Here is a 12,853-nt window from a genome sequence, read left to right as displayed (position 1 = left end):
AGCTCAGCTGTAGTAAACATACCTCACTACAGTGGAATAATGCTCAGCTGTAGTAAACATACCTCACTACAGTGGAATAGAACTCAGCTGTAATGAACATACCTCACTACAGTGGGATAATGCTCAGCTGTAGTAAACATACCTCACTACAGTGGAATAATGCTCAGCTGTAGTAAACATACCTCACTACAGTGGGATAATGCTCAGCTGTAGTAAACATACCTCACTACAGTGGGATAATGCTCAGCTGTAGTAAACATACCTCACTACAGTGGGATAGAACTCAGCTGTAATGAACATACCTCATTACAGTGGAATAGAACTCAGCTGTAATGAACATACCTCACTACAGTGGGATAGAACTCAGCTGTAGTAAACATACCTCACTACAGTGGAATAATGCTCAGCTGTAGTAAACATACCTCACTACAGTGGGATAATGCTCAGCTGTAGTAAACATACCTCACTACAGTGGGATAGAACTCAGCTGTAATGAACATACCTCACTACAGTGGGATAGAACTCAGCTGTAATGAACATACCTCATTACAGTGGAATAGAACTCAGCTGTAATGAACATACCTCATTACAGTGGAATAATGCTCAGCTGTAGTACATACCTCACTACAGTGGAATAATGCTCAGCTGTAGTAAACATACCTCACTACAGTGGAATAATGCTCAGCTGTAGTAAACATACCTCACTACAGTGGAATAATGCTCAGCTGTAGTAAACATACCTCACTACAGTGGGATAATGCTCAGCTGTAGTAAACATACCTCACTACAGTGGGATAGAACTCAGCTGTAATGAACATACCTCATTACAGTGGAATAGAACTCAGCTGTAGTAAACATACCTCACTACAGTGGGATAGAACTCAGCTGTAGTAAACATACCTCACTACAGTGGGATAGAACTCAGCTGTAGTAAACCAACCTCACTACAGTGGGATAATGCTCAGCTGTAGTAAACATACCTCACTACAGTGGAATAATGCTCAGCTGTAGTAAACATACCTCACTACAGTGGAATAATGCTCAGCTGTAGTAAACATACCTCACTACAGTGGGATAGAGCTCAGCTGTAGTAAACATACCTCACTACAGTGGGATAGAGCTCAGCTGTAGTAAACATACCTCACTACAGTGGAATAATGCTCAGCTGTAGTAAACATACCTCACTACAGTGGAATAGAACTCAGCTGTAATGAACATACCTCACTACAGTGGGATAATGCTCAGCTGTAGTAAACATACCTCACTACAGTGGAATAATGCTCAGCTGTAGTAAACATACCTCACTACAGTGGAATAATGCTCAGCTGTAGTAAACATACCTCACTACAGTGGGATAATGCTCAGCTGTAGTAAACATACCTCACTACAGTGGGATAGAACTCAGCTGTAATGAACATACCTCATTACAGTGGAATAGAACTCAGCTGTAATGAACATACCTCACTACAGTGGGATAGAACTCAGCTGTAGTAAACATACCTCACTACAGTGGAATAATGCTCAGCTGTAGTAAACATACCTCACTACAGTGGGATAATGCTCAGCTGTAGTAAACATACCTCACTACAGTGGGATAGAACTCAGCTGTAATGAACATACCTCACTACAGTGGGATAGAACTCAGCTGTAATGAACATACCTCATTACAGTGGAATAGAACTCAGCTGTAATGAACATACCTCATTACAGTGGAATAATGCTCAGCTGTAGTACATACCTCACTACAGTGGAATAATGCTCAGCTGTAGTAAACATACCTCACTACAGTGGAATAATGCTCAGCTGTAGTAAACATACCTCACTACAGTGGAATAATGCTCAGCTGTAGTAAACATACCTCACTACAGTGGAATAATGCTCAGCTGTAGTAAACATACCTCACTACAGTGGAATAATGCTCAGCTGTAGTAAACATACCTCACTACAGTGGAATAATGCTCAGCTGTAGTAAACATACCTCACTACAGTGGGATAATGCTCAGCTGTAGTAAACATACCTCACTACAGTGGAATAATGCTCAGCTGTAGTAAACGTACCTCACTACAGTGGGATAGAGCTCAGCTGTGTAAACATAGATGATGGTGAAGGAGGCAGCCAGGGCAAATTTCCCTAACACAGCTATGACTGTCGTCACAACCGGCATGTCTGAGGGAGGAGAAAGACAGAGAATCTGTTAAACGGACTGAATTACACAAAGTGTTAAAGGTGCTTAAGAATTAAAACTAGCACATATAATTTTTTTTAATAACAGTGTGTTGAGTGTCAAAAGTGTTTAGAAAATAACACTTAAAGCTAGAATCCTTAATTGGTGAAACAGTCATTTGTGATATTACAACAAATAAGTAAACAACAGCTTGTTTTACTTCCTCAGACATCACGATAGAACAGCAGAATATGTACCGCTACCGGACGCTCCTCTACTACATTAATCAGAATATGTACCGCTGTGGACGGTCCTCTACTCCATTAATCAGAATATGTACCGCTGTGGACGCTCCTCTACTCCATTTATCAGAATATGTACCGCTGTGGACGGTCCTCTACTCCATTAATCAGAATATGTACCGCTGTGGACGTTCCTCTACTACGTTAATCAGAATATGTACCGCTGTGGACGGTCCTCTACTACGTTAATCAGAATATGTACCGCTGTGGACGTTCCTCTACTACGTTAATCAGAATATGTACCGCTGTGGACGGTCCTCTACTCCATTAATCAGAATATGTACCGCTGTGGACGCTCCTCTACTCCATTTATCAGAATATGTACCGCTGTGGACGGTCCTCTACTCCATTAATCAGAATATGTACCGCTGTGGACGTTCCTCTACTACGTTAATCAGAATATGTACCGCTGTGGACGGTCCTCTACTCCATTAATCAGAATATGTACCGCTGTGGACGGTCCTCTACTCCATTAATCAGAATATGTACCGCTGCGGACGCTCCTCTACTTCATTAATCAGAATATGTACCGCTGTGGACGGTCCTCTACTCCATTAATCAGAATATGTACCGATGTGGACGGTCCTATACTCCATTAATCAGAATATGTATCGATGTGGACGCTCCTCTACTACGTTAATCAGAATATGTACCGATGTGGACGGTCCTCTACTCCATTAATCAGAATATGTACCGCTGCGGACGCTCCTCTACTCCGTTAATCAGAATATGTACCGATGTGGACGCTCCTCTACTCCATTCATCAGAATATGTATCGATGTGGACGGTCCTCTACTCCATTAATCAGAATATGTACCGCTGCGGACGGTCCTCTACTCCATTAATCAGAATATGTACCGCTGTGGACGTTCCTCTACTACGTTAATCAGAATATGTACCGCTGTGGACGGTCCTCTACTCCATTAATCAGAATATGTACCGCTGTGGACGGTCCTCTACTCCATTAATCAGAATATGTACCGCTGCGGACGCTCCTCTACTACGTTAATCAGAATATGTACCGATGTGGACGGTCCTCTACTCCATTAATCAGAATATGTACCGCTGTGGACGGTCCTCTACTCCATTAATCAGAATATGTACCGCTGTGGACGCTCCTCTACTACGTTAATCAGAATATGTACCGCTGTGGACGCTCCTCTACTCCATTAATCAGAATATGTACCGCTGCGGACGGTTCTCTACTCCATTAATCAGAATATGTACCGCTGTGGACGCTCCTCTACTACGTTAATCAGAATATGTACCGATGTGGACGGTCCTCTACTCCATTAATCAGAATATGTACCGCTGTGGACGCTCCTCTACTACGTTAATCAGAATATGTACCGCTGTGGACGCTCCTCTACTCCATTAATCTGAATATGTACCGCTGTGGACGCTCCTCTACTCCATTAATCAGAATATGTACCGCTGCGGACGCTGCTCTACTCCATTAATCAGAATATGTACCGCTGCGGACGGTCCTCTACTCCATTAATCAGAATATGTACCGCTGTGGACGGTCCTCTACTACGTTAATCAGAATATGTAACGCTGCGGACACTCCTCTACTACGTTAATCAGAATATGTACCGCTGTGGACGCTCCTCTACTACGTTAATCAGAATATGTACCGCTGCGGACGCTCCTCTACTCCATTAATCAGAGTATGTACCGCTGTGGACGCTCCTCTACTCCATTAATCAGAATATGTACCGCTGCGGACGCTCCTCTACTCCGTTAATCAGAATATGTACCGCTGCGGACGCTCCTCTACTCCGTTAATCAGAATATGTACCGCTGTGGACGCTCCTCTACTACGTTAATCAGAATATGTACCGCTGTGGACGCTCCTCTACTCCATTAATCAGAATATGTACCGCTGCGGACGGTTCTCTACTCCATTAATCAGAATATGTACCGCTGTGGACGCTCCTCTACTACGTTAATCAGAATATGTACCTGATGTGGACGGTATTCTACTCCATTAATCAGAATATGTACCGCTGCGGACGGTCCTCTACTCCATTAATCAGAATATGTACCGCTGTGGACGCTCCTCTACTACGTTAATCAGAATATGTACCGCTGTGGACGCTCCTCTACTCCATTAATCTGAATATGTACCGCTGTGGACGCTCCTCTACTCCATTAATCAGAATATGTACCGCTGCGGACGCTGCTCTACTCCATTAATCAGAATATGTACCGCTGCGGACGGTCCTCTACTCCATTAATCAGAATATGTACCGCTGTGGACGGTCCTCTACTACGTTAATCAGAATATGTAACGCTGCGGACACTCCTCTACTACGTTAATCAGAATATGTACCGCTGTGGACGCTCCTCTACTACGTTAATCAGAATATGTACCGCTGCGGACGCTCCTCTACTCCATTAATCAGAATATGTACCGCTGTGGACGCTCCTCTACTCCATTAATCAGAATATGTACCGCTGCGGACGCTCCTCTACTCCGTTAATCAGAATATGTACCGCTGCGGACGCTCCTCTACTCCGTTAATCAGAATATGTACCGCTGCGGACGCTCCTCTACTCCATTAATCAGAATATGTACCGCTGCGGACGGTCCTCTACTACGTTTATCAGAATATGTACCGCTGCGGACGCTCCTCTACTCCATTAATCAGAATATGTACCGCTGCGGACGCTCCTCTACTCCATTAATCAACAAAAGGGCAAAAGAGTTGCGCTGTTTCAACAAATGTGGATTCCATCTTGAAGTGTTAAAACAACCTTAATAATGTAAAAAGTGTTAAAATAACAGCATAAAAATCTACTTCATAAAATATTATCTAATTTTACCATCTGGAACAGCTAGAAGAACAAGACAGGCTGTGCCTCCGAAGAACAGGGCGATGGCCTGACACATCCTCCGTCCAAAGTGTTCTATGAGGGGCAGGGAGCCCAGCCGGGCAGGGAGCTCAGCAATACCAAAGATCAGCTGGGTCAGATAGATGTCCAGACCAAAGTTACCCACGTTTAGACTCACCCCATAGTACACCAGACTGGTTACAAACCTGAGAGCGAGAGAGAGCAAGAGAAAACGAGAGAGACCAAAAATTCCAATTGGCTATACTTATATATCATCCTTAGCTCTGGCATCTCCCCCAGTATTTGGAACCAAGAACTGATCACCCCAATTCACAAAAGTGCAGACAAATTAGAACCCAATAACTACCATTTTCGCCCGCCACATCCTTTTCAAAGTGGGGCTCCCGAGTGGCGCAGCGGTCTAAGGCACTGCATCTCAGTGTTAGAGGCATCACTACAGACCCTGGTTCGATTCCAGGCTGTATCACAACCAGGGTAGGCCGTCATTGTAAATAAGAATTTGTTCTTAAACTGACTTGTCTACTTAAATAAAGGTTCAATATACAGTGGGGAGAACAAGTATTTGATACACTGCCGATTTTGCAGGTTTTCCTACTTACAAAGCATGTAGAGGTCTGTAATTTTTATCATAGGTACACTTCAACTGTGAGAGACGGAATCTAAAACAAAAATCCAGAAAATCACATTGTATGATTTTTAAATAATTAATTTGCATTTTATTGCATGACATAAGTATTTGATCACCTACCAACCAGTAAGAATTCCGGCTCTCACAGACCTGTTAGGTTTTCTTTAAGAAGCCCTCCTGTTCTCCACTCATTACCTGTATTAACTGCACCTGTTTGAACTCGTTACCTGTATAAAAGACACCTGTCCACACACTCAATCAAACAGACTCCAACCTCTCCACAATGGCCAAGACCAGAGAGCTGTGTAAGGACATCAGGGATAAAATTGTAGACCTGCACAAGGCTGGGATGGGCTACAGGACAATAGGCAAGCAGCTTGGTGAGAAGGCAACAACTGTTGGCGCAATTATTAGAAAATGGAAGAAGTTCAAGATGACGGTCAATCACCCTCGGCCTGGGGCTCCATGCAAGATCTCACCTCGTGGGGCATCAATGATCATGAGGAAGGTGAGGGATCAGCTCAAAACTACACGGCAGTACCTGGTCAATGACCTGAAGAGAGCTGGGACCACAGTCTCAAAGAAAACCATTAGTAACACACTACGCCGTCATGGATTAAAATCCTGCAGCGCACGCAAGGTCCCCCTGCTCAAGCCAGCGCATGTCCAGGCCCGTCTGAAGTTTGCCAATGACCATCTGGATGATCCAGAGGAGGAATGGGAGAAGGTCATGTGGTCTGATGAGACAAAAATAGAGCTTTTTGGTCTAAACTCCACTCGCCATGTTTGGAGGAAGAAGAAGGATGAGTACAACCCCAAGAACACCATCCCAACCGTGAAGCATGGAGGTGGAAACATCATTTTTTGGGGATGCTTTTCTGCAAAGGGGACAGGATGACTGCACCGTATTGAGGGGAGGATGGATGGGGCCATGTATCGCGAGATCTTGGCCAACAACCTCCTTCCCTCAGTAAGAGCATTGAAGATGGGTCGTGGCTGGGTCTTCCAGCATGACAACGACACGAAGCACACAGCCATGGCAACTAAGGAGTGGCTCCGTAAGAAGCATCTCAAGGTCCTGGAGTGGCCTAGCCAGTCTCCAGACCTGAACCCAATAGAAAATCTTTGGAGGGAGCTGAAAGTCCGTATTGCCCAGCGACAGCCCCGAAACCTGAAGGATCTGGAGAAGATCTGTAGGGAGGAGTGGGCCAAAATCCCTGCTGCAGTGTGTGCAAACCTAGTCAAGAACTACAGGAAACGTATGATCTCTGTAATTGCAAACAAAGGTTTCTGTACCAAATATTAAGTTCTGCTTTTCTGATGTATCAAATACTTATGTCATGCAATAAAATGCAAATGAATTACTTAAAAATCATACAATGTGATTTTCTGGATTTTTGTTTTAGATTCCGTCTCTCATAGTTGAAGTGTACCTATGATAAAAATTACAGACCTCTACATGCTTTGTAAGTAGGAAAACCTGCAAAATCGGCAGTGTATCAAATACTTGTTCTCCCCACTGTATATATATTACTTTTAAGTAGCCCAATTGTAAATAAGAATTTGTTCTTAATTTACTTGTCTAGTTAAATAAAGGTTAAATATATATATATTACTTTTAAGTAGCCCAATTGTAAATGAGAATTTGTTCTTAATTGACTTGTCTAGTTAAATAAAGGTTAAATATCTATATATTATTTTTAAGTAGCCCAATTGTAAATGAGAATTTGTTCTTAACTGACTTGCCTAGTTAAATAAAGGTTATACATATATATATTTGTAAAAGCAGCCCAATTAGTAGCTACCTAACTAATCCAAATATCTGGTTGGATTTATTGATTAAACAGCTTGAATACCAACGTATAGCTAGCTATCTACAGTAGCCTTGGTTTGATCGCATACACTTCTTATGACTGGCAGCATGGTGCAAGCAGCTGCGTTGATGCCGAGCAACTCGCGACTCCTGTGGTGGGCTGGGTGCAATGCACGCTGACACAGTCGTCAGGTGTTCGGTGTTTCCTCTGACACATTGGTGCGGCTGGCTTCTGGGTTAAGAGGGCATGGTGTAAACAAGCAGTGCGGCTTGGCTGGGTTGTGTATCGGAGGACGCACGGCTCTCGACAATCGCCTCTCCCGAGTCCGTACAGGAGTGCACGAAGGGACAAGAACATCGCTGCCGGCCAAACCCTCCCCTAACCCGGACGACGCTGGGCAAATTGTGCTCAGCCCCATGAGTCTCCCGGTCGCGGCCGGTTTGAGTCCAGACAGAGCCTGGACTCAAACCAGGATCTCTAGTGGCACAGCTAGCACTGCGATAGAGTGCCTTAGACCACTTCACCACTCGGAAGACCCTGAGCGATAAATTATAAATTTAATCAAAACTGTTGCTCCTACAAACGTATTCAGTCCGAAAGGTGGCAAGGAGCAAGGTCTGGGAAAATGTTTATTTTTTCCTAATAATGCTATTGACCCTTTTAAAAATCCGGAATATGGTTCTCGGTGATGTCTCTGACAAGAGGCGTGGAGTGTTTTGTGTATCTCCAATCAAGGTGATTTGCTAAATTTTCATTGACTTTGGTGTCATATTGGCTTAGATATGATGGGATGTTTTAATTCAACATTATGCTTCCATCAAAGCCTACTAATAATCAAACTATTGCCAAATTAACAGTCGTGTAAAGTACTTAAGAAAACTTTAAAGTACTAATTAATAAGTTTTTGGGTGGAAACTGTACATTTACTACTGATATTTCAGACTACTTTTACTATTTAAATTTTAGACTACTTTTACTGTTTATATTTCAGACTACTTTACTGTTTATATTTCAGACTACTTTACTGTTTATATTTTAGACTACTTTACTGTTTATATTTCAGACTACTTTACTGTTTATATTTCAGACTACTTTACTGTTTATATTTTAGACTACTTTACTGTCTATATTTTAGACTACTTTACTGTTTATATTTCAGACTACTTTACTGTTTATATTTCAGACTACTTTTACTCCACTACATTCCTTCTTTAAATTTTTTTTGCCTTTTTTCTCCCCAGTTGGTAGTTACAGTCTTGTCCCATTGCTGCAACTCCTCTACGGACTCGGGAGAGGTGAAGGTCGAGAGCCGTGCATCCTCCGAAACACCATCCTGCCAAGCCGCACTGCTTCTTGACACACTGCTCGCTTAACCTGCAAGCCAGCTGCACCAATGTGTCAAACACCGTCCAGCTGGCGACCAGAGTCAGCTTGCAGGCGCCCGGCCCATCACAAGGAGTCGCTAGAGCGCGATGGGAGAAGAAAATCCCGGCCGGCCAAACCCTCCCCTAATCCGGACAGCGCTGGGACAATTGTCACAGCCGGCCGGCTGTGACACAGCCTTGGATCGAAATCAGGTCTGTAGTGACGCCTCAAGCACTGCGATGCAGTGCTTTAAACTGCAGCACCTCTCGGGAGGCCCACTCCACTACATTCCTAAAGAAAATATATACTATTTACTCCCAGACATTTTTTATGAAACCCAAAAGTACTCACTACATTTCGCATGCTCATGCAGGACAGCAATATACTCCAATTCCCTCACGTGTCAATTTAACGCGTTGTCATCCCTACTGCCTACTTGTGGACTCATCCCTACTTGTGGACTCACGTAAAAAATAAATGCTATATATCAAACTCCTTATGTTAAATTTACGGACAGACAGGCTTACACTCCAACATTCAGACATAATTTACACAGTATTATTTTCACTCAAGTATGAAAATTCTGTACTTTTGGATTGAGTGTCAGTCATGCCATTGTAATTTGAATATGGTCAATCATGGGTAGTTACTGTAAACATTGATCGAACAGATGGAGAGGGTGCCACAAACAGTCTCATACTGACCAGATACAGCAGAGAATGAGGTACTGACCAGATAGAGCAGAGAATGAGGTACTGACCAGATAGAGCAGAGAATGAGGTACTGACCAGATACAGCAGAGAATGAGGTACTGGCCGGATAGAGCAGAGAATGAGGTACTGACCAGATAGAGCAGAGAATGAGGTACTGACCAGATACAGCAGAGAATGAGGTACTGGCCAGATACAGCAGAGAATGAGGTACTGGCCAGATAGAGCAGAGAATGAGGTACTGGCCAGATAGAGAAGAGAATGAGGTACTGGCCAGATAGAGCAGAGAATGAGGTACTGGCCATGTAGAGCAGAGAATGAGGTACTGGCCATGTAGAGCAGAGAATGAGGTACTGGCCAGATATAGCAGAGAATGAGGTACTGACCAGATATAGCAGAGAATGAGGTACTGACCAGATAGAGCAGAGAATGAGGTACTGACCAGATATAGCAGAGAATGAGGTACTGACCAGATATAGCAGAGAATGAGGTACTGACCAGATATAGCAGAGAATGAGGTACTGACCAGATATAGCAGAGAATGAGGTACTGACCAGATATAGCAGAGAATGAGGTACTGACCAGATATAGCAGAGAATGAGGTACTGACCAGATAGAGCAGAGAATGAGGTACTGACCAGATATAGCAGAGAATGAGGTACTGACCAGATATAGCAGAGAATGAGGTACTGACCAGATATAGCAGAGAATGAGGTACTGACCAGATATAGCAGAGAATGAGGTACTGACCAGATAGAGCAGAGAATGAGGTACTGACCAGATATAGCAGAGAATGAGGTACTGGCCAGATACAGCAGATAATGAGGTACTGGCCAGATAGAGCAGAGAATGAGGTACTGGCCAGATAGAGATGAGAATGAGGTACTGGCCAGATAGAGCAGAGAATGAGGTACTGACCAGATAGAGCAGAGAATGAGGTACTGACCAGATATAGCAGAGAATGAGGTACTGACCAGATATAGCAGAGAATGAGGTACTGACCAGATAGAGCAGAGAATGAGGTACTGACCAGATATAGCAGAGAATGAGGTACTGACCAGATATAGCAGAGAATGAGGTACTGACCAGATAGAGCAGAGAATGAGGTACTGACCAGATATAGCAGAGAATGAGGTACTGACCAGATATAGCAGAGAATGAGGTACTGACCAGATATAGCAGAGAATGAGGTACTGACCAGATAGAGCAGAGAATGAGGTACTGACCAGATAGAGCAGAGAATGAGGTACTGACCAGATATAGCAGAGAATGAGGTACTGACCAGATATAGCAGAGAATGAGGTACTGACCAGATATAGCAGAGAATGAGGTACTGACCAGATAGAGCAGAGAATGAGGTACTGACCAGATATAGCAGAGAATGAGGTACTGACCAGATATAGCAGAGAATGAGGTACTGACCAGATATAGCAGAGAATGAGGTACTGACCAGATATAGCAGAGAATGAGGTACTGACCAGATAGAGCAGAGAATGAGGTACTGACCAGATAGAGCAGAGAATGAGGTTCTGACCAGATAGAGCAGAGCATGAGGTACTGACCAGATAGAGCAGAGCATGAGGTACTGACCAGATAGAGCAGAGAATGAGGTACTGACCAGATAGAGCAGAGAATGAGGTACTGACCAGATAGAGCAGAGAATGAGGTACTGACCAGATAGAGCAGAGAATGAGGTACTGACCAGATAGAGCAGAGCATGAGGTACTGACCAGATAGAGCAGAGCATGAGGTACTGACCAGATAGAGCAGAGCATGAGGTACTGACCAGATAGAGAAGAGAATTAGGTACTGACCAGATATAGGAGAGAATGAGAACCCGTTTTCTCAGGTACGGGATCCTGAAAAGGTCCAACATACTGCCCTTCTTGGTCGAGCCCTCCTCCTCCAGCTGCAGAGGAAGATCAAATCAAATTGTATTAGTCACATGCGCCAAATAAAACAGGTGTAGACTTTACAGTGAAATGCTTACTTACGAACCCCTAACCAAGCAGTTAAAAAAAATACAGATAAGAATAAGAGATAAAAGTAACAAGTAATTAAAGAGCAGCAGTAAAAAATTATATATACAGGGGCGTGCCGGTACAGAGTCAATGTTTTTATATCACCTTTATTTAACCAGGTGGCCAGTTGAGAACAAGTTCTCATTTACAACTGTGACCTGGCCAAGATAAAGCAAAGCAGTGCGACACAAACAACAACACAGAGTTACACATGGGATAAACAAACCTACAGTCAATAACACAATAGAAAATCTATATACAGTGTGTGCAAATAAAGTAAGGAGGTAAGGCAATCAATAGTGGCGAAGTAATTACAGATTAGCAATTTACACTGGAGTGATATATATGCAGATGAGGATGTGCAAGTAGAAATACTGGTGTGCAAAAGAGCAGAAAAACAAAAACAAATATGGGGATGAGGTAGGTAGGTGGTTGGATGGGCTATTTACAGATGGGCTGTGTACAGGTGCAGCGATCTGTAAGCTGCTCAGATAGCTAACGCTTAAAGCTAGTGAGGGAGATATAAGTCTCCAACTTCAGTGATTTTTGCAATTCGTTCCAGTCATTGGCAGCAGAGAACTGGAAGGAAAGGCGGCCAAAGAGGTGTTGGCTTTGGGGATGACCAGTGACAAATAGTAGTAGTATTTCTTTACTTACCTATTGTTCACCTAATACCTTTTTTGCACTATTGGTTAGAGCCTGCAAGTAAGCATTTCACTGTAAGGTCTACCTACACCTGTTGTATTCGGCGCACGTGAGAAAAAAACTTTGATTTGAAGTGTTGGAGTCAACATGGGCCAGCGTCCATGTAGAACACTTTCGACACCTTGAAGAGACCATGCCCCCAGCAAATTGGGGCTGTTCTGAGGGCAAAAGGGGGGAGGGGGGGAGTGCAACTCAATATTAAGGTCTTCCTAATGCTTGGTATCCTTAGTGTAGTGTTCTAGTCCCATCCAGTATGGTGGAAGGTACTGTGAGTTCAGATATAT

The 12,853-nt window shown here is 43.5% G+C and overlaps 1 protein-coding gene across 1 annotated transcript in view; it reads right to left on the bottom strand.

Annotated features, from left to right (window-relative positions):
* Nucleotides 1-12,033, bottom strand: part of LOC139582378 (solute carrier family 22 member 13-like) — a 63,424-nt gene extending 51,391 nt beyond the window's left edge. The window contains exons 1-3 of the mRNA XM_071412345.1: nucleotides 11,658-12,033; nucleotides 5,297-5,511; nucleotides 2,059-2,167 (exon numbers count right to left, since the gene is read on the bottom strand). Of these exons, the coding sequence (XP_071268446.1) occupies nucleotides 2,059-2,167; nucleotides 5,297-5,511; nucleotides 11,658-11,719 (386 nt within the window). The 5' untranslated portion in view covers nucleotides 11,720-12,033. The remainder of the gene's footprint in view (nucleotides 1-2,058; nucleotides 2,168-5,296; nucleotides 5,512-11,657) is intronic.
* Between the last annotated feature and the right edge of the window lie 820 nt (nucleotides 12,034-12,853).

The sequence above is a fragment of the Salvelinus alpinus genome, chromosome 8 (genome assembly GCF_045679555.1).
Source record: "Salvelinus alpinus chromosome 8, SLU_Salpinus.1, whole genome shotgun sequence".
NCBI lineage: Eukaryota > Metazoa > Chordata > Actinopteri > Salmoniformes > Salmonidae > Salvelinus > Salvelinus alpinus.
This window is presented reverse-complemented; position numbering and strand designations above follow the sequence as displayed.